The 20,515-nt window shown below is 58.9% G+C and overlaps 2 protein-coding genes across 10 annotated transcripts; both read right to left on the bottom strand.

Moving 5' to 3' along the window:
- Positions 1-366: 366 nt before the first annotated feature.
- On the bottom strand, positions 367-12,712 carry GBA1 (glucosylceramidase beta 1). Of its 6 annotated transcripts, XM_087854847.1 has the most exons (14): positions 12,526-12,712; positions 11,170-11,274; positions 4,605-4,698; positions 4,379-4,510; positions 3,971-4,058; positions 3,547-3,771; positions 3,278-3,424; positions 2,905-3,038; positions 2,519-2,691; positions 2,064-2,301; positions 1,570-1,794; positions 1,033-1,196; positions 619-735; positions 367-520 (listed from the first exon to the last, which is right to left on the bottom strand). In XM_087854847.1, the coding sequence occupies exons 4-14, from the start codon at positions 4,403-4,405 to the stop codon at positions 415-417; spliced, it is 1,644 nt and encodes a 547-aa protein (XP_087710973.1). In that variant the 5' UTR covers positions 4,406-4,510; positions 4,605-4,698; positions 11,170-11,274; positions 12,526-12,712; the 3' UTR covers positions 367-414. The 6 variants fall into 6 exon arrangements, with proteins under 6 accessions (XP_087710973.1, XP_045640110.2, XP_045640109.2 ...); XM_045784154.2 differs by having other exon boundaries at positions 4,379-4,687; XM_045784153.2 differs by having other exon boundaries at positions 4,379-4,698.
- Positions 12,713-14,318: 1,606 nt separating this feature from the next.
- On the bottom strand, positions 14,319-19,986 carry ENTREP3 (endosomal transmembrane epsin interactor 3). 4 transcript variants are annotated; one of them, XM_045784134.2, is made up of 12 exons: positions 19,215-19,986; positions 18,961-19,017; positions 18,650-18,760; positions 18,434-18,553; positions 18,170-18,277; positions 17,482-17,654; positions 17,143-17,242; positions 16,744-16,813; positions 16,038-16,595; positions 15,461-15,529; positions 15,117-15,370; positions 14,319-15,022 (listed from the first exon to the last, which is right to left on the bottom strand). In XM_045784134.2, the coding sequence occupies exons 1-12, from the start codon at positions 19,437-19,439 to the stop codon at positions 14,849-14,851; spliced, it is 2,019 nt and encodes a 672-aa protein (XP_045640090.2). In that variant the 5' UTR covers positions 19,440-19,986; the 3' UTR covers positions 14,319-14,848. The 4 variants fall into 4 exon arrangements, with proteins under 4 accessions (XP_045640090.2, XP_045640091.2, XP_045640089.2 ...); XM_045784135.2 differs by having other exon boundaries at positions 15,117-15,337; positions 17,482-17,657; XM_045784133.2 differs by having other exon boundaries at positions 17,482-17,657.
- Between the last annotated feature and the right edge of the window lie 529 nt (positions 19,987-20,515).

Genomic DNA, 20,515 nt, shown 5'->3' on the forward strand with positions numbered 1-20,515 from the left:
GCGCCTGGCTTCCCTAGGGCCCGTGCCCTGACGCAGTCACCGCTGCTGCCCGGGAGAGACACACAGCCCCCCCGTGTGGGGCCTGGCCCTCCTCATCTCCTTTCCTTAGCCGCCCCCCACCCCCAGCTGCTGTTTGCACAGACGGTGAGCTCACCCTGGGCCCCGGCCCAGTTTCCACGGAGCCAGCACACAGCGCACTTACACAGCGTGGGGGTGGGGCCGCTGGGGCTTCCCTGTCCTCTCCCGAGGGCCTCCAGCCCCCGGCAGCAGCCAGGGGGAGAGTGAGTCACCCAAACCACTGCTCCCGGGCGTACGTCACCTACGCTCACCCCGGCCCTCCGAGACCCTCCTCAGCCACAGACAGCATGTGAGCCGGCTCTGCCCCTTTAATGCCTGTGCCGAGCCCAGGCCCCGTCACTGGTGGTGCCACACGTAGGTGTGGATGGAGTAACCCGGGGACAGCGTCTCCACGAAGCCCACGGCAGGGTCCTCGATGGTGAGAGGCACGTCCTTAGGGGAGCTGGCGAAGGAAGGGGAGAGAAGCTGAGCGCTCAGCCCACCAAGGCCGCCATCCGGCCCCTGGCCCCCAGCCCCGTTCCCAGGCCCCGCTGCTCTCACCGGTTCAGCACCACCACGACCGCGGAGCCGTCGGGACGCATCAGAGCCACCATGTCCAAGCCGTTCTTCTTGCTGGCCTGCAGCCCCACTCTCTGGGAGCCCTCCGGAATGAATTTGCTGGGGGGGAGCAGGCATGGTCAGGCCGGGGCCCACTCCCTTCTCACTCACCTGAGGAGTCACTCTCACCCTACCCCCCAGCCAGAACCCCGGCCAAAGCTGCGCCCTCACTTCCAGTTCCCAGTGTCCGCTGGCACCGCCTGCTCACTTCCTGCCTGGGGGGTGCAGGAGGGACAGCGGTGCCTCTCCCCGCCCACCCTCACCGTCCCCCTGCTTGCCCTGGGGGTGGGGGGCACGGTAGGCCCCATGCAGGAGACTCCAGCCTGGTGTGGGCTAGGAGGCCCGCCCTCCACTCACCTGAAGTGGCCGAGGTGATAGAACATGGGCTGTTTGTAAAACGTGTCTTTGGCGATGTCGACAATGATAGGGCTGTCCACAAAGTTACGCACCCAGTTGGGGCCCCCTTCTAGGTTCAGCGCCAGGTTCCAGTCCGTCCAGCCGGCCACGTGGTAGAGAAGGTTCTGTGGAGGGAGCAGGGCAGAGACAAAGGCACCACACAGGGTCCCCAGACAATGTCATTAAGGGTGCGTGAGGAAGACCGGTGACAGGGGTGCCCCGGGCCCGTGAGGGGTGCTCTGCACCCTTAGCACTTGGGAGGGCGGGGTGGTGAGGACGGAGGCATTGGAAGAGAAGCTGAGAAATCGAGGCAGATGTGACTGCCCGAGACCGGGGCATTAGGAAAAGGGAGATAGGGCGCGCCCGTCTGGAGGGAAGGCACAAGATTCCAAATTTTGTCCCAAAGAGCAAGTCAGCCGGGGATGGTGGGAGAAGAGGCCTTCCCTCGGTGAGACAGAGAGGGTCTGGGGGGTGTGCTGGGGGGGGCTGGCGGCTCACCGTGATGATGCTGTGGCTGTACTGCACCCCTCGGTCCCAGGAGCCCAGGCGCACACTCTGCTCCCAAAACTTGGAGCCCACGCAGGCCTCCGAGGCAAAGAGCATGGTGTTGGGGAATAGGCGGTGTGTCTCCCCCAGGGTGGCTTTTGCTGGGGCCAGAAAGTCCAGGTACCAGTGTACAGCAATGCCGTGGATGTACTTGGCCGCCTCCGGGTCCGCCAGCACCTGTGAAGGGCAAAGACTCCTGGGGGAAGGGGCCACTGAACCTGGGCCCTGCACGGAGGGTTCTGGGAATAGCACCAGGGACCTGAGAAATGGGCAGTGGGATGACCCCAGATGAAGTCAGCACCCCAGGGGAACCACCTGGGTGCCTGGCTCCAGCCCAGGGAATTCTAGGAATCAAGAGTTGGGGCAGGGAAGACACTCTGGGTGCCAGCCACCTGGATGCTCGATTTGGGGGTCACTGGGATACCCCTGGAGGCCCTGGGCCTTACCACCCGGGCCCAGTGGGGCAGCAGCAAGCGTTGGTCATCCAAAATGAGCAGACGGATGTCACGGTGCGTACTGTTGGCGAGGGCAGGACCCAGGTCCCGGGCAATGAAGTCTCGCTGGTGTTCGGGGGTGAAGCCCAGGCATTGGAAGGGGTACCCACTGAGCAGCCCTGCAGAGGGCTCGTTCTCTGCCGTCACTGCCCAGAACCGTAACTTGTGCGCTGCATACGCATCCAGGAACCTGGGAGGGCAAAGGGTGTGAGTAAGCCTGGCCAAGAAAGGGGACCAACACCCTGGGGGACAGGAGGCCCATCGAGGCGGGCCAAGTCTGAAAGACCCAGAAGGTAGGTGATCTGAGGAGTCTGACCTGGGGGTGACCCAGGTCCAGGGGTGGGGACAAGATGAGGGTGTCCAAGAGGGGAGCTGGTGCAGACCCCATGGCCTTGCAGCTCCCTTACTTAACAAAGTATCTGGCCCAGGTCTGGTGGTAGAGATCCCCAGGCTGACCCTTGAGTGACCCCTTCCCATTCACGGCCCCGTTGGTCTTCAGCCACGTGGGTGACGTCCAGGGGCTGGCAAACAGTGACACGGGGCGTCGAGCCAGCTCCAGGGCTTGGTGAATCAGGGGTATCTGGAGACAATGGAGGTGAGGAGAGAGATACCCAGAGCTGGAATATGGACAGACTGGCCCGACCAGTGCATCAGGCCTAGCCATCGGCCCCCGCCCTGCACCCCCCCCAGAACGCAACAGAGCAGAGGGCAGGCTCTGCCTCTCTCCACAGGCTGCTCTGGCCTGAGGCTTCTCGCCCGGCGGGCATCGACTCCGCCGGGGCTGAGTGCCCACCTTGAGCTTGACGTCCTCCTCAGGGAGGCTGAAGTTGCGTAACTGGAAGTCGTCAGGGGTGTCATCATAGGTGTAGGTGCGGATGGAGAAGTCACAGCTGGCCATGGGGACTCGGATGATGTTGTACTCGATTCCTGCAGGAAGACGAGGCCAAGTAGAAGGGTCTGGGTCAGCGGGAGAATGTGGGACCCGGCCCACCGCCTGCCAGGCCTAAATGATGTCCGAGGCAGGCCAAAGGGAGCCTGGGCTCCTGGGCTGGGGCCTTCTGAGCGTCGAGAGAGGACCCGAATGTCAGGGGGCATGGGTGGAAGTCATGGTCAACGGAAAGGTCAAAGTGTCAATCGCACTGTCATCTTGTCCCCCTCCTCCTCACCTTCTTCAGAGAAATAGGATTTGAGTAGCAAATTCCGGGCAGGGGGTGACAGGGCGAGGATGTTGAGGGCAGCAGCATCTGTCATGGCCCCTCCAAACCCCTTCACTTTCTGGAACTTCTGGTCTGGCTGCAGGGTCAGTAGCAGCCCTGAGGACATGCACAGGGAACGAAGGGTCTCAGTACACAGGGAAGAAGGTCGCCGTGGTCACTGGCATGACCGCTCCGGGGGGACCCCAGCCTGCCCTGGAGGGGAGGGATGCCGTGGTCACCTGTGCCCGTGCGGTTGGCCTGGATGGTCCCCAGACTCAGCTCCATTCGGCGCCCGCTGCGTGTGCTCTCGTACCGGCTGAAGGTGCCAGGGGTGGGCGGGGTCAGGGGGTCAAGAGAGTCGCAGTACGTGGCATTGCACACGCAGACCACTGAGCTGTAGCCAAAGCTTCTAGGGCTGCAGGGCCGGGCACCTGCGAGGGAGGAGGCACAAGCAGAGGCCAGGGCTATAGGACGAAGACAGAGAAGAGACCCACTGGTCGGAAGGACAGACTGAACACTGATTTCAAAAACCCTCTCGCAGTACCCCCACCCCAGCTCGGTCTCCGTCACTCAGAACACCCGCTGGTGCTCCAGTATGCCAGAAGGCAGCCCAGGACCGTCGGCAGAAGGGGGGGCTCCCTCCCCTCTCCGTGACTCGCTCACCTGATGCCCACGATACTGCCTGAAGTAGAAGCAATCCCGTGAGGCTGGCAGCCATGGTGCCTACCCTGCCCAGGAGCCGGGGACATGCCTGAGAACAGAACGAGGACTGGCTGGAAGGCAAGCCCCTCTGATGCCCCGGCTGCAGGCCAGGTGCCCACAGCCTAGACTCCCACCATCCTCGAACAGGGATGGAACAAGGCCTACAGACACCTGGATGCTGCCCGCCCCCACCAGGACCCTTCTCCTCCCCTCTTCCCTCCACTCCTCCCTCCCTCCACCTGCCCCTCCATCAAAGAGCCACGATGGCCTGGGGTGGAGGAGACTGTCGTTCATGGAACTCCAGAGTCCAGATGACCAGGATTCCAGAAGCAGCGTGACAAGACCGATGGGGAGCTCGGGCCCGCTCACCTCTCTGGGAGGACTTGAAAGCTCCATCACCAGGTGAGGGCTGCAGGGTTCCCAAGCCTCGGAAGGACAGAGGATCCACTCGGTAAAAACAGGGATGCAGGCACCCGTGTAGCTACAGACACCGAATCAGCCCTGCAGGTTTAATTCCGGTGAATGGAGCGAAGGGGTCATGTGACAATGATGGGCGAGTCACATGATACAGGACGTGAGGCAACTGCAACCATACTTGTAAAGGGCGGCTCGCTTCCTCCTGGCTGGTGGCGATTATTCACCTTCTGAAATTCCGGAAGGCTTGTGTGGATGACAACCCTAGGAAGAATCTAGATCAAAGATCTGAGTGGAAGGTTGGGTCGAGGCTCCTGAATCCTGGAGGATGGGAGCCACAGCAGACACACTGTTTTCTTGAGGGAAAAATTTTTAAGTAATACCTAATAAAGATGGGGTGCCTGGCTGGCTCCGTCGCCAGAGTGTGCAACTCTTGATCTCGGGGTTGTGAGTTCAAGCCCCATGTTGGGCATGGAGCTTACTTAAAAAATAAATTAAAAAATTAAAAATAAAAATAAAGTAAGACTAATAAAAGTGATACTAATAAAACAGGTTCAGCCCCAGAATACTGGGAGATGGCTAAGGTACAGTTTGTTTTCCAGAGGCTCGAGAGGCAGGGGAGTCAGACGCATACACAGATAGTTACAGATAAAGATGAGCTAACAGGTGCTCATGGTGGGAGTGACCCAGGAAGGCTTCACGGAGGAGAAGGGGTGCTGAGCAAAGGGCCTGTGCAGCTGGAGGGAGTCACCAATATCATGCCTCTTGGGACATGTTTTGTCATCAGCTGACGACTGTCATGACTGATTTTCCTCTCCTGCAGAACAGGGAGGTTGTGAGAAGTGGTTCAGAAACTGGCAAGTATTCTCAGTGGATGTGAGAAGGGGGTTGTCCGCGATGATGGCTCATGGGCCACAGCACCTATGATTGTAGCGGGAGCGACACGTGCAGCTGGGACCCGACCGGCCGTAGCTCTTGGAGTCGATTTGCTCACCTATGAAACGGAGGCCATCGCACCACCTCTCAGGGGCACTCCCGGATCCGCGAGGTAAATACAGCACCTGGGACTGCTCAGGACCTGCCTCCTTGTGGTGTCTTTTCAGATTTTTGAATTATTTCACAAAGACTTTCCAGACATACTCCGGGCAAAGTTGATTCTTCCAGGTTCCTAGAGCACTGGCGCCCGGTCTCAGTGCGGCAAGCGGGTTTGAGTCCCGGCTACTCCACTGACCAGATGTTTGACCTTCAATCAACGTCTTCATCCCACTGAACCACACTCATGGCCCTCCTGATGTGCTGACCCCTGCGATTCCCCCAAATGTGGGAAACGCGACTGCACGATCTGTGGTCGCGGGGGACGGCGCTCTCGCTTTCCCCTGATGATAAAGTGGTTCCAGAGAAATGGTCATACCTTGTTGCGGCAGACAGCTTTCCAGTTACTATTCCCCACACATTGTCAGTGTTGTGTGGAAGTAGTCTCACCCCCCAAAAGAAGTAGCGAGTCTGCGTGTAGAGAACCCGGTTCCTAGCCCTTCTCCGTCCTACTTTCCTGGCCGGGAGGACAGTCACCCAGCTCCTGCTCTCAGGCAGAAAGGGCATTGGCTTCGGCCCAGAGGAGGACGAGTAGAGTCTGTGAGGGTTTCTGGAGTCTCTCTAGAAGCAGCACGGACAGGTGCCTTGGAGGGCAGGTACCCCGGGGGGACAGGTGCCCAGGACTGGGCCTGGGAATCTGTGCCCCTCCCCCAAAGGCTGTGTTCTCACCTGTAGGAGGGAGGTGGCAACTTGACCTCACAGAACTGTTGAGAGCTCTAAGCACGATAACGTGTGTGTCTCGTACGCTGCTTGGCACCAAATATTGCAACAGGTGAGGTCTGTGTTTAGTTCCGTGAAGGCACGTCTTACTCACCCTATACAGACGGCCACGCACAGAGTGGGCAGGTGCCAAAGTGTTGAACTGAACGGAATCCTCATCAGCAGGTCAGCACCTGTCCCTTTTGACTTCCTGTTTCTCCAGGAAGTGCTGCACCTGCAGGGGCCCTGCTCTCGGGAGAAGGGCAGCGACAGCCAACACCTTAGGGCTTCCCATTGGTTCATTCCACAGCATGACACCTGGCCCTGTCTGCTCCCTCGCTTGTAGCTGCAGACCGCACCCCCACCCTGTGTCACTCTGCAGGCACGAGTTTGTAAGTCTCCTGTATCTCCTTCTTACCCTTCAGTTTGTAAAAATTCTCCAGCATGGGGGCTCCTGGCCAGCTCAGTCACCGGAGCATCTGAGTCTTGATCTCAGTTGTGGGTTCGATCTCGGATTGTGGGTTCGAGCCCCACGCTGGGTGTAGATTGCTTTAAAAAATGAAGCCGTAAAAAATTATTTTTCCACCACAGACAGCATCTCATCTTTCAGATTTCTCTCGCAGTGTGATTTGCCCTTGAGGCTTTTATATTTTATTTTCTAAATAAAGTTGGTGAGGTGCCTGGCTGGCTCAGTCCGTAGAGCGTGTGGCTCTTGATCTCGGGGGTGTGGGTTTAAGCCCCCACGCTGGGTGTAGAGATTACAAAAAAAAAAAAAAAAATTAATGAAATGAAATCTTTAAAAATAAACCAATAAATAAAATCGGTTGTAGTAAGAGCTAATGTTTATGGGCTTATTCTGGGCTGCTTCATGCTCGCTGTCTCATTTCGTTCTCACAAGTCAGATACTACGATTTTCCCCACCTTATTTTATTTATTTATTTATTGGATTTTTATTTACTTAATTATTTTAGAGACAGAGAGAGAGAGAGTTGGGGGGGGGGACAAGCAGACACCCCGCTGAGCCCGGAGCCCGATGCGGGGCTCGATCCCATGGCCCCGAGATCATGACCCCAAGATCACTACCTGAGCCAAAATCACAAGTCGGACGCTTACGGAATGGGCCGCTGTTTTCCCCATTTTAAAGATGAGGAACCTAAGACTCCGAAAGGTCATTAAATTGCCCAAAGTCCGGTGGCCACTCGGTGGCAGAAACTGCGTTTGTGTCCAGAATCCCACGCGCACCCACATATTTATGGGAGCCTCTGGTGTGCCAGACGCTATGGTAGGTGCTGGATATTTTCAAAAGCTGCAGTGATGGCCCTGTTTTCAGCCGTCCCTGGTGTTCATGGAGAGTTCTTCTCGCCCAGGTTGAAGCCCGCCCGTGTTGACTTGTGATGTGCTGGCTCCGTGGCAGCATCTCTGGTCCTTTTCTCCAAAGGCCTCAGTCAAGGCGCGCAGCTTCAACAGCGAATTCCCCGCTGGGGCAAGAATGACTGACTTTCAGTCAGGCGGGCAGCTCAGCTCTGCTCTCCGTCCTGGGAGGTCTCAGCCCCAAATCCTGAGCACCCCTCTCCACAGCAAGTATTTCCTAACACACTCTTTCCTGTCCTGAAACGAATGTAAAGATAAGAGGACTTACTTGTAGGGCCCCTGGGTGGCGTAGTTGGTTAAGCGTCTGCCTTCAGCTTAGGTCATGATCCCAGGGTCCTGGGATCAAGTCCTGCATCGGGCTTCTTAGTGGGGAGCCTGCTTCTCCCTCTGCCTGCTGCTCCTCCTGCCTGTTCTCTCTCTCTCTGACAAATAAGTAAATAAAATCTTTAAAAAAAGAAAAGGAGGGACTGCGGTAGCGTGCAAATTACAGCTCATTTAAGCTGGTAAGAAGCGCACCTGGATTTGTAGCTGGTAGTTCCCTTTGCAAGGAACCGCGCTGGTGCACCGAAACTCTTTCCACCACATATTACGCAGCTGGAGGCGCCCTAGAACACCAAGAGCACGGATGCGATAATTTCAGGATGACGGACTGTCTTTACGCGTCCTTCTCCACAATGATCTTCTAAATTATTGGGCTTTTCCCCAAAAAAACTTCAGGTAAAACTTTCCTTTATTATTACATAATAAAGTCCTGCTTAAATTTAAAGGCTTAAGTTTGATTTTTACTTTGAATATGTTGTTGAGCAAAACATTCCAAAGTCGAGTAGAATGAGAGATGATTTTTCCTTGGGTGGGACATAACGCGCATTCTGGAATGTCTGCCTTTCCAGTCCTGGCGCCTCCAGGTCCTCATACTGCCTCCTGATGGTGGTCCCCACGAAAGGCACTAGTTTTCAGAATGCCCCCTAGGGGGCGACTGAAGACCACTGCCCTAGGGGCGTCCCCTCCAACACCTAGGCCTGCTGGCGGGCCACGAGGGGCGCCTGAGGTGGCCACAGATGCGCTCCTCAGTCCCCTTTGCACAGCACTTCTAAAAGACAGCGGAACTCCAGAGAGGGCAGCTGGGAACGAAATAGAAGAGACAAGCAGAACTACAAAAATAGTTGGGCTGACCCGGCACCGCGGCTCTGATCCCACTTGGCCCGCCCTGTGCCGGGCTGCAGGCTTCATTCAGGTGCAAGGTCCCGCTCTGGAGATGGCCACAGGCTCCTTGCTCTTGAGGCCTCAGACCAGCTCCCGAGGGAGGGGATCCCTTCCCAGTCCCAGGTCACCACCACCGTCAAATCAAAGAGAGGCCCTTTCCCATTCCGGGCACGGCAGAGCAGGAGCTCAAAAGGTTCTTACTAGACCAACGAATGAATAAAGCTTCCCAGCCAAGTCGGAGCGCTTCCTGCCAGCTCCAGCTTCTGATCTGAGGACACACCACGCCTCTGCTTACTGACACCAAACATGACCTCTTTCTGCAGCGAGACCCTTTCTGCTCCTTACTCACTAGGGTGTGGCTTCATCCTTGGATTCGTCTGATTGACCCACCCCTTCCCCTGGGCCTGACTGAGCTATAACTGACATATCACAAGTTCAGGGTGACCATGTGATGATGTGATACATGTATATACTGCGAAAGGACTACTACGATAAAGTCGGTTTGATGACCCCACTCCTCGACAGCACCCACAGCACTCTTGGCAAGGCCCGGGGCAATCTGAAAGCACCTGCAGGCTATCCTGTATGTTTTCTCGAGGGTAACAGCCTATCTTTCCTAAGTGCTCATCGCAGCCATTGGCCTGACAACGTCACAGACGAGACTCTCGAGAGACTCTCAAGCTACGCAAGTGGCAGAGTCCAGCCTCGGTTCAGATTTGTCCTGCTCTGAAGGCTGGGCAGCTCTCCGCTGTCATGTGACCGCCCCCTCCCCACCTCCCAGGTACTCAGCAGTGTGCTGTCAGGCTTCCTGAAAGCTTATACAGGGTCACAGAGCAAACTTCCTGATTCCTGTTTCTTTGAAACCTCAAAGCTCTTCCCTCAAAGGCAAGGGCAGAGTGGGGCCTTGATGTTTGCTGAATGAATGAATGAATGAATGAATGAATGAGTTAAGTTAGCAAGGCTTCTGCAGGTTCTGCGGGTCAGTGTTTCAGGCTGTCCTGGGTGTGGGCCGAAGAATGGGGCTCACTGAACACTGAGCACACAGCGAGATCTAACAGAGATGCCGCTGAGGCCACAGGAAGTATGGGTTCGCACACTGAACACCCATGAACCTGCCTGCACATTCTGTACTGCTCTGAGCCTCCCAGGAAAGGTTGTGATGAGGCTCACAGAAGATAAGAATGTCTGCGAACTGGAAAGTTCCATGGAAAACTCATGCAGGAATCGATCTTTATTGTTACTCAGCCTCCAGGGACAGTCCCGGGAGTCCTCTGCCCCAAATCCCTACCTCCACCCTTGCTCCCTCCGGCTGCCACTATTTTTCTCTTGTCCCCTTAAAGGGAGGCAAGATGGAAGGGTGTTTTAGCGAGGGCCCTGGAGGGATTATTCGGACTTAAATCCTTGCTCCATTACTCACTATACCTGAGATATGGGAAGTAACTTGACTTCTCAGAGCTTTGGTTCCCTAATCTCCAAAACTGTCGCCTCAGGGGTCGTGAGGATTTAATGCAGGAATGCACACAATACGGTGGAAGGGCGACAAGCCACCACACTCCTCTCGCACTGCCTGCACCCCGCAGGGCATCGCTGGACCCTCTCTTCTCCAGAGCTGCTCTTGGAAGGTCACTTGCCACGGTTGCTGAGTCCAATGGGCAATGTTCAGCCCTTATTTGACTGACTCTTCATCTCAGTCAACACACAACTCCCCTGTTCTCGAAGCATGCTCTTGTTTCCAAGACTCCACACTGTCCTGGTTTGGACGTCCCCCCACTTCTTTGGCTGCTCCTTCTCCTTTGCAGGCATCCCCTATTCTTTCTGTCTATGCGTGTCCCTTCGGGGGTTTGTCCTAGACCTTCTCTCCTCATGCGTCATGCTCTCTCCAGGACACAATCCCACGGCTTTGATTACTTCCTAGTTGCTTTTGGTTCCAAAATCTCCACCTCCAATCCCAATCTTTCTACTGGGATTGACTCTGTGATGGGACTCTGCCCTCCAGACCTGTCCTCTGGGTGTCTCACAGACACGTCAGCAGGACCATCATGAGATCATCCTCTGCTCCAGCCAAATCCATTCTTCCTCCTGCGTTCTCTTTCCCCATGAGTGCAACCCCTTCCTCCCAGAACCTGGGGCTCATCCTTGACTCTGTCCTCTCTCTGTACCCTAATCCCCATTATTTCTTCTCTACACTACTGAAACATCTCTCTCTTAGTCTCCTAACTTCCAATTTTCTCTTCCAATCCATTCCCCCAAAACTGGATGTTCCAATGAAAATACAAATTCTGAAGCGTTCTCTCTCTCTCTTCTAAAATCCTTCAGTAGCTCCATACCACCCTTAAGAGAGTTTAGGGGACCTGGCCCCTTGTCCCACCCTCATTTCTCACCTGTCCATTTGCACCTTATGCTCCAACCGCATTCCTCCAATAGGCCATATTTCATCTCACCTCTGCTCTCCCTTTGGCCATGCAAGTACTTTCTTCTTCTCCTCTCTTGGCAAAAAAAAAAACACACACACAAAAAAAACAAAAACTAAGAAGAAGAACAATTACTCCTTTTCATCATTGAGGCCTTAGACTTAATATCAGTGCCATCAGAATCATCTTCCTGACACCTCTGACTGGGTTAGGCATCCTTGCTATGTGCTCCCCATTTCACACACCCAACAAATAATAATTGAACATCTGCTATGTGCCAGACACTTTTCTAGATCCTGGGATCCTGGGGATACAGCAATGAATAAATGATCAAGTCCCTGGCCCACGGAGCTTATATTCGAGTGGGGATGGAAGACAAAAACCAGATAATTTCGGGTAGCCATGAGAATTACGAAGCAAAATAAAGGGTAGATCGTGCTGGACAGAGCCAGTGACCAGGCGAGTAAGGAGTCTGGAGGAAAAGGTTGGTTGCCAGATTCTCTGGGCCTTGGTGACCACAGTAATGAGTCTAAGTTTTGTTCTAAGATGGAAATTCACTGGAGAGTTTGGCACAGGGAAGTGCCAAGATTAGACTTATATTTCAAAATATCACTTTGGCTGCTGTGTAGAAATCAGACTGTGAGGAGCAGCTGCCAAGGCAGGGAGACCAGCCTCCTGCCCTCATTCTGCGTCCCTTCCGGAGACTCTTCCTTCAGCATGCAACACTCCTCTCTCTCCTCCAGTCGGACTCCCTAATGCTAATGCTTGTAACACAAGCTCCCAGCCCGACAGGCTGCGTAGTTTATCGCGGCTGTAATGACTCGTACCAGTGGTTGCTTTGTCCGTGGGTAAGCCCACCAGGGTAGGGACCCGCGTGTCCTGGAGCCCCGCCCCATCCCCGGCGGCAGCGCAATGGCTGGCGCGGGTTCCGCGCTCAGTGTGTTTGTCTGTCGAATGACTAAAGAATGGATAAATCTGTATAGACTTTCTTCCCACTCCACCTCTCAAACAAACAAGTGGGTGGAGTGCATATAAAGATTTCATCCCCCAGCGCCTGGGGGGGCTCAGTCGGTTGAGCGTCGGCCTTGGCCTTCGGCTCAGGGCATGATCCCAGGGTCCTGAGATCGAGTCCCGCGTTGGGCTCCCTGCTCGGCGGGGAGTCTGCTTCTCCCCCTCCTTCTCCCTCTGCCCCCACCCCGCTTATTCTCTCCTCTTCATTAGCATTAGAGGGCCATTCCTACAATTAATAACAACGATGAAAAGGTGAACTGCAAAGGCAGAGAGGGGAGACTGAGAGTCCAACAGCGCAACATTCAACACGCCTACCGCCAAGGCGAAACAGCAGCCTCAGCCAGAGGCGAAGTGAAACCCCTGCGCCGCCCGCCCTGCGGGGAGGCAGGGCGGGGACACCGCCCAGCGGGGACGCAGGTGAGCGGAGCCAGCGCCCACCCGGGAAGCGGGGCCTCGACACGCAGCCGCAGGACGCGCGGGTCGGCGGGACGGGGCGCGGGTGGGGCCTCGAATCTCTGGGAGGCGGGACGCGGACCCCTTCCACACGCCTATTGGTCATCTTGGGGACGGACTGCTCTCGCTGACCAGCCGTAGTCCAGATGGGGCGCAAGCGTATTCGGGAGTCTGCGCGGAAGAGGGCGCGGAAGGCGAGAAGCGCGCATGCGCCTGGACGGCCAGCTGGCCGTAACGGGTGGGGCAGGTGGCTTCCCTCAACGAGTCCGGCCCACCGAGGCTGCGCTGCGTTCTTGAGCGTGCTCCTTTGGGAGCCTCGGGACAGGGAACGTTCAGTACCCAGAAACTGCCCCGCTGGGAACCCCCGTCTCCAGCTCCTCCTACCCCGTGTTGTCGTCTGGCCGCGCCCTGACCCGCCCTGAGGCTGGTGAATTATTGAGGAAGCCTGACGCCATCCGCGTGCAGCGCGCCTCCCCCCGCGGGTCCGCGGCGGCCCCGGGGGCACAGGGGCCCGCGGCTGGCGCGCCCCGGCCCTGCCCCTCTAGTAGCTGTTAGACCCAGCGCAGTGAGCTAAACGAGCACGAGGTAATCCTAGGTAGTGCTGAGTGCTCAGAGCAACGTGGCACTCACGGAATGACGGGTGGTGCCCGGCGCGGAGGGCAGGTGCACGAGCCCTGCTGTGAGGCCATGTGGCTGGAGCAGAGCGAGACCGGCTGTACCTGACCGTAGTCGGCTCCGGAGTCTGGGGTGTATTCTCAGTACAGAGGGAAGCCAGAAGACCTAGGAAGAACCTTGATGTGACATGATTTCTTATCACTCTACTGAGTGGAAATAGACCAGTTCAGAGGCTGGGGCGGGGGTTGGCTTGAACTTAGCTAGGTAGCTGGTGAAACACGCATGAATTCAGGGTAGGATTGGGTGTGTTGGATGAGGGGAAAGATAAAATCAGAATGATTCCCAAGCTTTTGGAATGTGCAACCGGGTGAATGGTGGTGCTGTTTATTGAGATGAGAACGGGTGCTGGGGATGGGACTCAAAGTTCATCTGTGGCCATGGTGAGTCTGAGACGTCCCTTGGACATCCAGGCAGAAATGTCAATTTGGAGGTTGGAGCTCCTGGAGAGGGATCAAGGAGAAAGTTATGCATGGGTGGGTAGATGGTATTTAAAGCCATGGATTTTGGTAGTGCCACTTGTAGGCAGAAACTAGAAGAGGGCCAAGGGGGAAAACCCTGGGTTCTCCAGCATCAAACGGCCCAGCACAGGGGTAGGAGCTGGCAAAGGAAACCGAAAGGGTAGAGAGGAAAAGTTGTATGATGTCTTCAAAGACAGAAAGAGCAAAATTCAAGAGAAGAGATGCACGTTATCTGGCTTAAAGGTTTCTCACGAGTCAAGTGAGCTGCAGGCAGAGAAATGGCCACTGGGTCTGATACCTTTTTTGGTTACTGCACACTTTTTCAAGGACAGTGCCTAGGGAGAGGTGGGGATGGAGCCTGACGGGAGTGTTCCAAGAAGAGGAGGAAAGGCAGAGAGAAAACATTTTGCTATGACAGGGAGCAGAGAGATAGATAGCTGGAAATAAATGTCTTGAGAGAGTTCCTTAACTCTGAGAGATTCCAGAACAGATTTCCGTGGTGACAAAGAATGATCCAGAAGAGAAGGGGAACACTGAAATTTATTGAAGTCTTATTTCATCTTCACAATGTTTTACGGATCAGGCAATTGAGGTTAAATACTTTGCCCAAGGTCATGCAGCTAGAGGTGGCAGAGCTGAGAGCCACCCAGATTTCTCCGACTCTTCACGCCTTACCACCCCATTGCACAGGCACACAGCCCCCTATGCACAAGCCCTGGGACATGCCTTTGCCCTGGCCAGAGTGCCCCTGTCCAATCGGACAGCTCGCTCATGCTGGGGGTAGGACTTTATCTTCCTCTTCCGATGCGGTAAGCAAGGGCCTCTCCCCCCAACAGCCTGAATACCCAATACCCATGCAGCACAGGACATAAGCTCTCCCAGTCCCGAGGCACAGAGGCAAGCAGCAGGAGCTCCCAGAGGTAGAAGGCAAAGGGACACTTCTGGGGGTGTTCAGCGGGTTTCTTTTTGTGTCAGCCAGTGCACGGGGTGCTGGGGGGTGCCCGTGGCCCCAGCATTCATCTGGATCTGTTCAGAGTGGCAAGAATCCTGGGTCAGAGCCCAGTCTCCCGGCTGCCCCCGTTGAGGCTGAGGCTGTGGGGGCGGGTACCGCGCTCCAGCCGGCGGCCAGAGAGGAGGCGCCGCAGGGAAGAGCCGGAGCTCAGGTCGCCACAGCTTCGAAGGTGGAGGCTCTCTCGGCCTGGCCGGCCCCACGGGCTCCGGGGCACCTAGAGGAGGGACACAGGACAGGGCATCAGTGTGGCTCAGCCTGAAGCTCCAGGCTTTTTCCTGGGTATCTTCCCAGATGCCCCTAACTCTTACCTGCTTAAGCCCATGGGCTCCATTCCCGCTGGGGTCTGGGGCCTTCTTGGACATCTGGAAGAAACGAGTGACCAAGCCTCGGCCTGGCCAGCTGTTCTTCAGGTCTCCCAGGGAGTGGGCAGGTGCAGGGCCCGAGGGCAGGGGGACCTTTTGAAAGGTGGGCACGGGGCGCCGTTTCTCAGCTGAGTGGGCACGTAGCAACTTGGGTGAAGGGCAGCGGGCTAGACGGAAGAGGCAGGCTTCAGAGCAGAGCCCTGGAGAGAGAGAAGGTGGGAAGGGAGGTGCACGGAGGGCCAGGCAGCCCTCCCCTAATCCCCCCCCTCCCCACCAACCAGACGCCTGACCTGTATCTGCAGAGGAAACGGAAGCAGCTTCTTCCTCGAGCACTTTGGTATAAAGGTCCCTGAAGTCAGCTGGGGAGGAGAGGGAGGGAAGTGGCCAGTGAACACGCCCTCCCGGGGGAGTCTCAAACCCAGAGGAGCTCTCCCAGCCCCCACTCCGTCCTCAACCAAGGGGGCATCGCCTCTGCCACATCCACCACAGCAAGACCATGTAGCCCAGCAAGACAGGGACTAAGGCGGTCTCCCTGGCGGCTGCGTCCCGCCAGTACCCAGTGCGCTACTGCTGTTTCTACTCGAGTCACCTCGGCCCTCAGGAACCCCTGCACCTGGCTGAGGGGCCGCCACTGTGCCTGGTGAACAGGCGGGAAGCTGAGGCCTGGGGGCGGTGGGTAACAGGAAACTGTAGCCGCCTCTTTCAGCCGCTCAGCTACTGACGGCGTGTTTTTAGGAGGTGAGCACTCAGGAGTGTCTACGGCAGGTCTGAACTCGCCCCATCCTCCTTGGGGACCTCAACAGTGTCCTGGCCCTCTAACTCCCCTGCCTTTACGGGCTCCTGAGCCCGGGGGTGGGGGGTGCTCACCGGTGTCGCTGGAGGTGGTGATGCCTGGGTCGCTGTGGGACCGCGGCAGCAGCAGCGGTGGTGGGGGAGCCGGATGAGGAGGCCGGTGCCCCGGGGGGGTGAGGGAACCTGAGCTGTCGCTGAAGCGGCGAGTGGGGGCGCGGGCGGGAGGGGCTGCAGCGGGCCGGCCGCCTCCCCGGCCGCCTCCCCGGGGGACCCGTCGCCTCAGCTCGGGGAAGCAGGGTCCCACCCAGGGCGGCCAGCCTTCCAGCCGGTGGCAGCTGCGGGCGGCCGTTGGGGCCCCCAGCGGGGGTGGGGGCTCGGGGGCAGAGCAGGAGTAGGAGCGGGCGGCCCTCGGGGGCCGCCGTGGCAGGGGGCTGTCCTCAAAGGGGCCACGCAGGCCGCAGTCCAGGCTGAGGCAGTAGCCGGCGCGGCTGCGCTGAATGGAGCGGAAGAGCACGTAGTCGACGGAGCGCACGGAGCCCTGCAGCTCCAGCAGGCACGAGTCCTCCGACGGGCTCGAGCCCCCAGGGAGGTCGCCGATGGCCGACAGCACCAGAGACCCGCTGTCCATGGACACTGTGGGCAGCACGGGGCGTGGGGCGCGCCAGTCTTTTCGCAGCCCATCAGATCTACCTCGGGGCAGGCAGATCAAGTCCAGCACCCCACCCAGCGCGGCTCTCCCAGGCAGCCCAGCCCTCGTCCACCCTCCCCAGCTTTTGCTCACCATCTACGATGGAGGCCACCTGCTCGCAGATGCAGGAGCCATCGTGAAGCTGAGGATCAAACAGAGTGGCCTGCAGAAAACCCGAGTGTCAGGGGGCCGGCCCGACAGGCTAATGTGGCCACCCCGTGTGCCGTGTGCTGGACAGCGCGCTGAACACCTAGCCTTCCGTCCAGCTTTGGCACCCTGTACAGGTCAGTTATGTGGGCCTCAGTTTCCACATCTGTGAAATACAAATAATAGTCCCCCCCACCCCGCCCCAGGCTCTAGGGAAGACCAGATGACCATGCATGTGCTGGTGCTACAAAGACCGGTGAGGACTACTTTCTTCTTTGTCCAGCGACAGCAGCTCCCTCAGGCTCAATCGCCAGCTCCCCAGGCCACACCGAGCCCTGCTCTCACCTGGCTGTCTCCTCGTAGCCCCATGACGGCCTCATAAGAAGGGGGGCAATCCGTAGGGTACAAGGGCACTGGGCTGTCCATGGAGCCATTGTAGGTGATGCTGGCAGGATGGGTGAAAGGAAAGAGCCTGGAAAAGCACTCCTCATCCACAGAGCCCCCTCCCCAGCAATCCAGGCTACAGCCCCAAGCCCCCTTCCTCAGTCCCCAGGCAGGACCCCGCCAGGCCTCACCTCTGCCCCAAGCCCTCTTCCTCAGTCCCCAGGCAGGACCCCACCAGGCCTCACCTCTGCCCCAAGCCCCCTTCCTCAGTCCCCCAGCCAGGACCCCACCAGGCCTCACCTCTGCGCATCTGTCTCCGAGCTGCAGGTATACTCTGGGGGGTAGTAGGGCGGAGGGGGCACTGGTGGGACAAATTCCTCCAAGTCCAGCATGGTGTGGAGGAGAGGGGCTGGGGGCGACGATGTACAGCCCAGAGGCCCCAAGGGGCCTGAGACTGAGCGCTCAGGGGCCAGCTGCTGGGGAGCAAGGAGGTCAGCAGGCCTGGCTTCTGGGAATGCAGCTCCTAGGCTCCCACACTCCTCCACATTCTCCTGGCCCTGCCCCCTCCCTCAGCCAGGACCAGCTCCTCTTCTCTCTGCCCCAATCGTCTAGAAAGTCCTCCACTTTACGGCTCCACCTACATCCAGAATTTCCACCTGTTCTCTGCCTCCACTAGAACATCAACCCTTTATCCTTGTCCCCATCTGGGATCTTCTGGACTCCACCCAACCTGTAGTCTCATTCTCTAATGTCCGTTCCCTGGGCTGACTAGTATCATGTATCTCTCTAGCTCCCCATCCTTCCCCTCCTCACCCTTCCTTGAACCCCCCCCCCAAACATCCCTACACTAGATGTGCCTAATACACAAGCCACAGCCCCTGACACTCAGAAGCCGGCACCGTAGCCATCATCCCCGCAAGCCCAGTCCCAGCACACAAACCCCTGCCTCCCATCACACCTGCTTGGCTTTGACCCTGGCTCCCCTCACCGTGTGCACAAGGTCCAGGGAGAAGATTTGGATGCAGCAGACGATGGCTGAGAGGGTACAGATGATGGCGGCACAAATGGTGAGCCCACAGACGCTGAATAGCAGGTTCTGAAAGCAAGAGAGAGAGAGGGATGTGAGCGGGGCCTGGGGAGGGCTGAATCCCACAAGTTCTGGGCGGTAAGGACTCCGCAAGGGGAGGCAAAGGTGAAAACCAGGGAGATGGTGGGGGAGAAAGGATGGCTGAGGCGCGGCGTGCACAATCACCTTGAGGGCTCCTCGGGCTTCGTCACAGGTGGAGTTAGGGGCAAGTTTCAGTTCCTGCCCCGACTCTGGACAGGGCCGGAGGAGGGGGACAGAGGGGCAGCACACACAGACCTTTCCTTCCTGAGTGGCAGAAGGGGGGGACAAGTCAGGACAGACCCAGGTGTCCCGCACACCTCCCCCCGCCAGTTCTTTCCGGCCCTCCCTCCTCAGTCTCACCATGGAGCACTCTTGGAAGTCTCGGGCCAGCTGAGCATTCTTACAGGAGAGGACAGAGCCAGCCATGCTGAGCATGACACAGAGCACCGAAAGCAGGGAGAAGAAGGAGATCTGGGGGAAACAGGCGCACACTCAGGGCTGCAGCCCTCGGGGGTACCCTCGACCATGGATGGGGCCACCCCCTTCACACACATCCATGCCCGGCTGCCGTGAACTGCACAGCCAGTTCCCTCCCTTCTCAGGGGCATATGCAGGCGTCCCCTCAGGCGCTGGGCACCTCCTGCCAGTGAGCACCAGACCCTACCACCTACCACTAAAGTGAATGGCCGCTTCCAAGACACAACGCCAACCACCCCGGAGAACGCCAGCTGGGGACAGAGTGGGTACAGGCTCAGCCTGGCAAGGGGGAGGCACGAGTGAGCCCCTCACCACAGGGAGTGCCCAGCCCTGTAAGAAGACAGCTGCCCAGAAGAGGGAGGAGAGGCCAGCATTTGGACTGGCAGCTAGTGTGGAGGGGTGGGGCCCCAGGAGCCTACCCCACCCAACGACTGTGCGCCCAACTCACCGAGAATCCAGCCCAAGATGGGCAGGACCTCTTGATGCTCTCAGTGGTGGTGACAGAGGAGGCCACCATGCTGAAGGTGACCACCAGGACGCCCAGGAGCACCTGGGCCAGCCCCAGCGTGAGCAGGGCCTGCAGCCAGGGTCGGTGGAGGCGAAGGTGGGTAAGGCCCCGGGTGCTGGGTCGGCTGGTCAGTGAGCGGCTGGAGTCACTGGGCGAGGGCATCATGCCTGCCGCCCGGTTGCCTGCGCCTCGCTCGGCCTCCACTGGCTCTTGGGAGCATCTCAGAGGCGCCCAAGGCCCCGTCCTCCCTCCTCTCCACCCTCTCTGCTCTAGAGCCCGCCTCCCGGATGGGTCCCCTGGGGCATGGCCCAGGGCCTCCAGCTGGGCGGGGGCCCAAGTGAGGGGCGTCGCGGAGGGGTCGCCGGGGGCTCCCTCCCCACCGCGGGCACCGGACGGGCACCGTGCCCGGGACGGCGATGAGGACGCGGGGGCGCCGGCTCATCGCATCTCCCTGGAGAACAGGGGCGCCGAGAAGGGCAGGTCCAGGCGTGAGGAGAGGCCGCGGTCGGGAACCCGGGGGAGGGTGGGGAGGGTACAGGCGAGGAGGGTGGGAAGAAGAGGACAGGGGTCCTGGGGTCCGACACCGTCTGGCGAGGAGAAGCCGGGACGCCGCGGGCTGGGGGCCCCGCTACTCCGCCCCCCCCCCAGCCCACACGCTGCGCTCCCCAGCCCGGGCGGCGGCAGGTCCTGCCCGGCGGCGGGGGCGGGGCGGGGGCGGGGCTGCGCGGTGCACCCCGGGAGCCGGCGTCGGCCCGCAAGCCGGGTGCAGGGGGGCGGGGGTGGGGCGGGGCTGCGCGGGGCACCCCGGGAGCCGGCATCCGCCCGCGGGCCCGGTGCAGGGGGGCGGGGGTGGGGCGGGGCTGCGCGGGGCACCCCCGGAGCCGGCGTCCGCCCGCGGGCCCGGGGCAGGGGGGCAGGGGAGCGGGGGTGGGGCGGGGCTGCGCGGGGCACCCCGGGAGCCGGCGTCCGCCCGTAGGCTTGGGGCAGAGGGGGCGCTCCCCGGCCTCCCCGGGCCAGGGGCCCGACCTCAGCCCGCCCAGCCTCTGGGGCCCCGGGTCCGCTGCGTCCCTAGTAGAGGCGGCGGCGCCTTCCGGGTCGGTAGCCCAACCGCGCAGCCCCGCCGCCCCGCCCTCGGCAGCTCCTGCGGGCTCCGAAGCCCTGCCCGACCTCCCCCATCCCCCGGACTTTACATGCTGCTTCCGCTCCAGTCCCTTCTCTCTTCCAGTGGCCTAGTTCCCAAT

This window comes from Ursus americanus, chromosome 2 (assembly GCF_024610735.1).
Source record: "Ursus americanus isolate L20-20 chromosome 2, mUrsAme1.1.p, whole genome shotgun sequence".
Lineage (NCBI taxonomy): Eukaryota > Metazoa > Chordata > Mammalia > Carnivora > Ursidae > Ursus > Ursus americanus.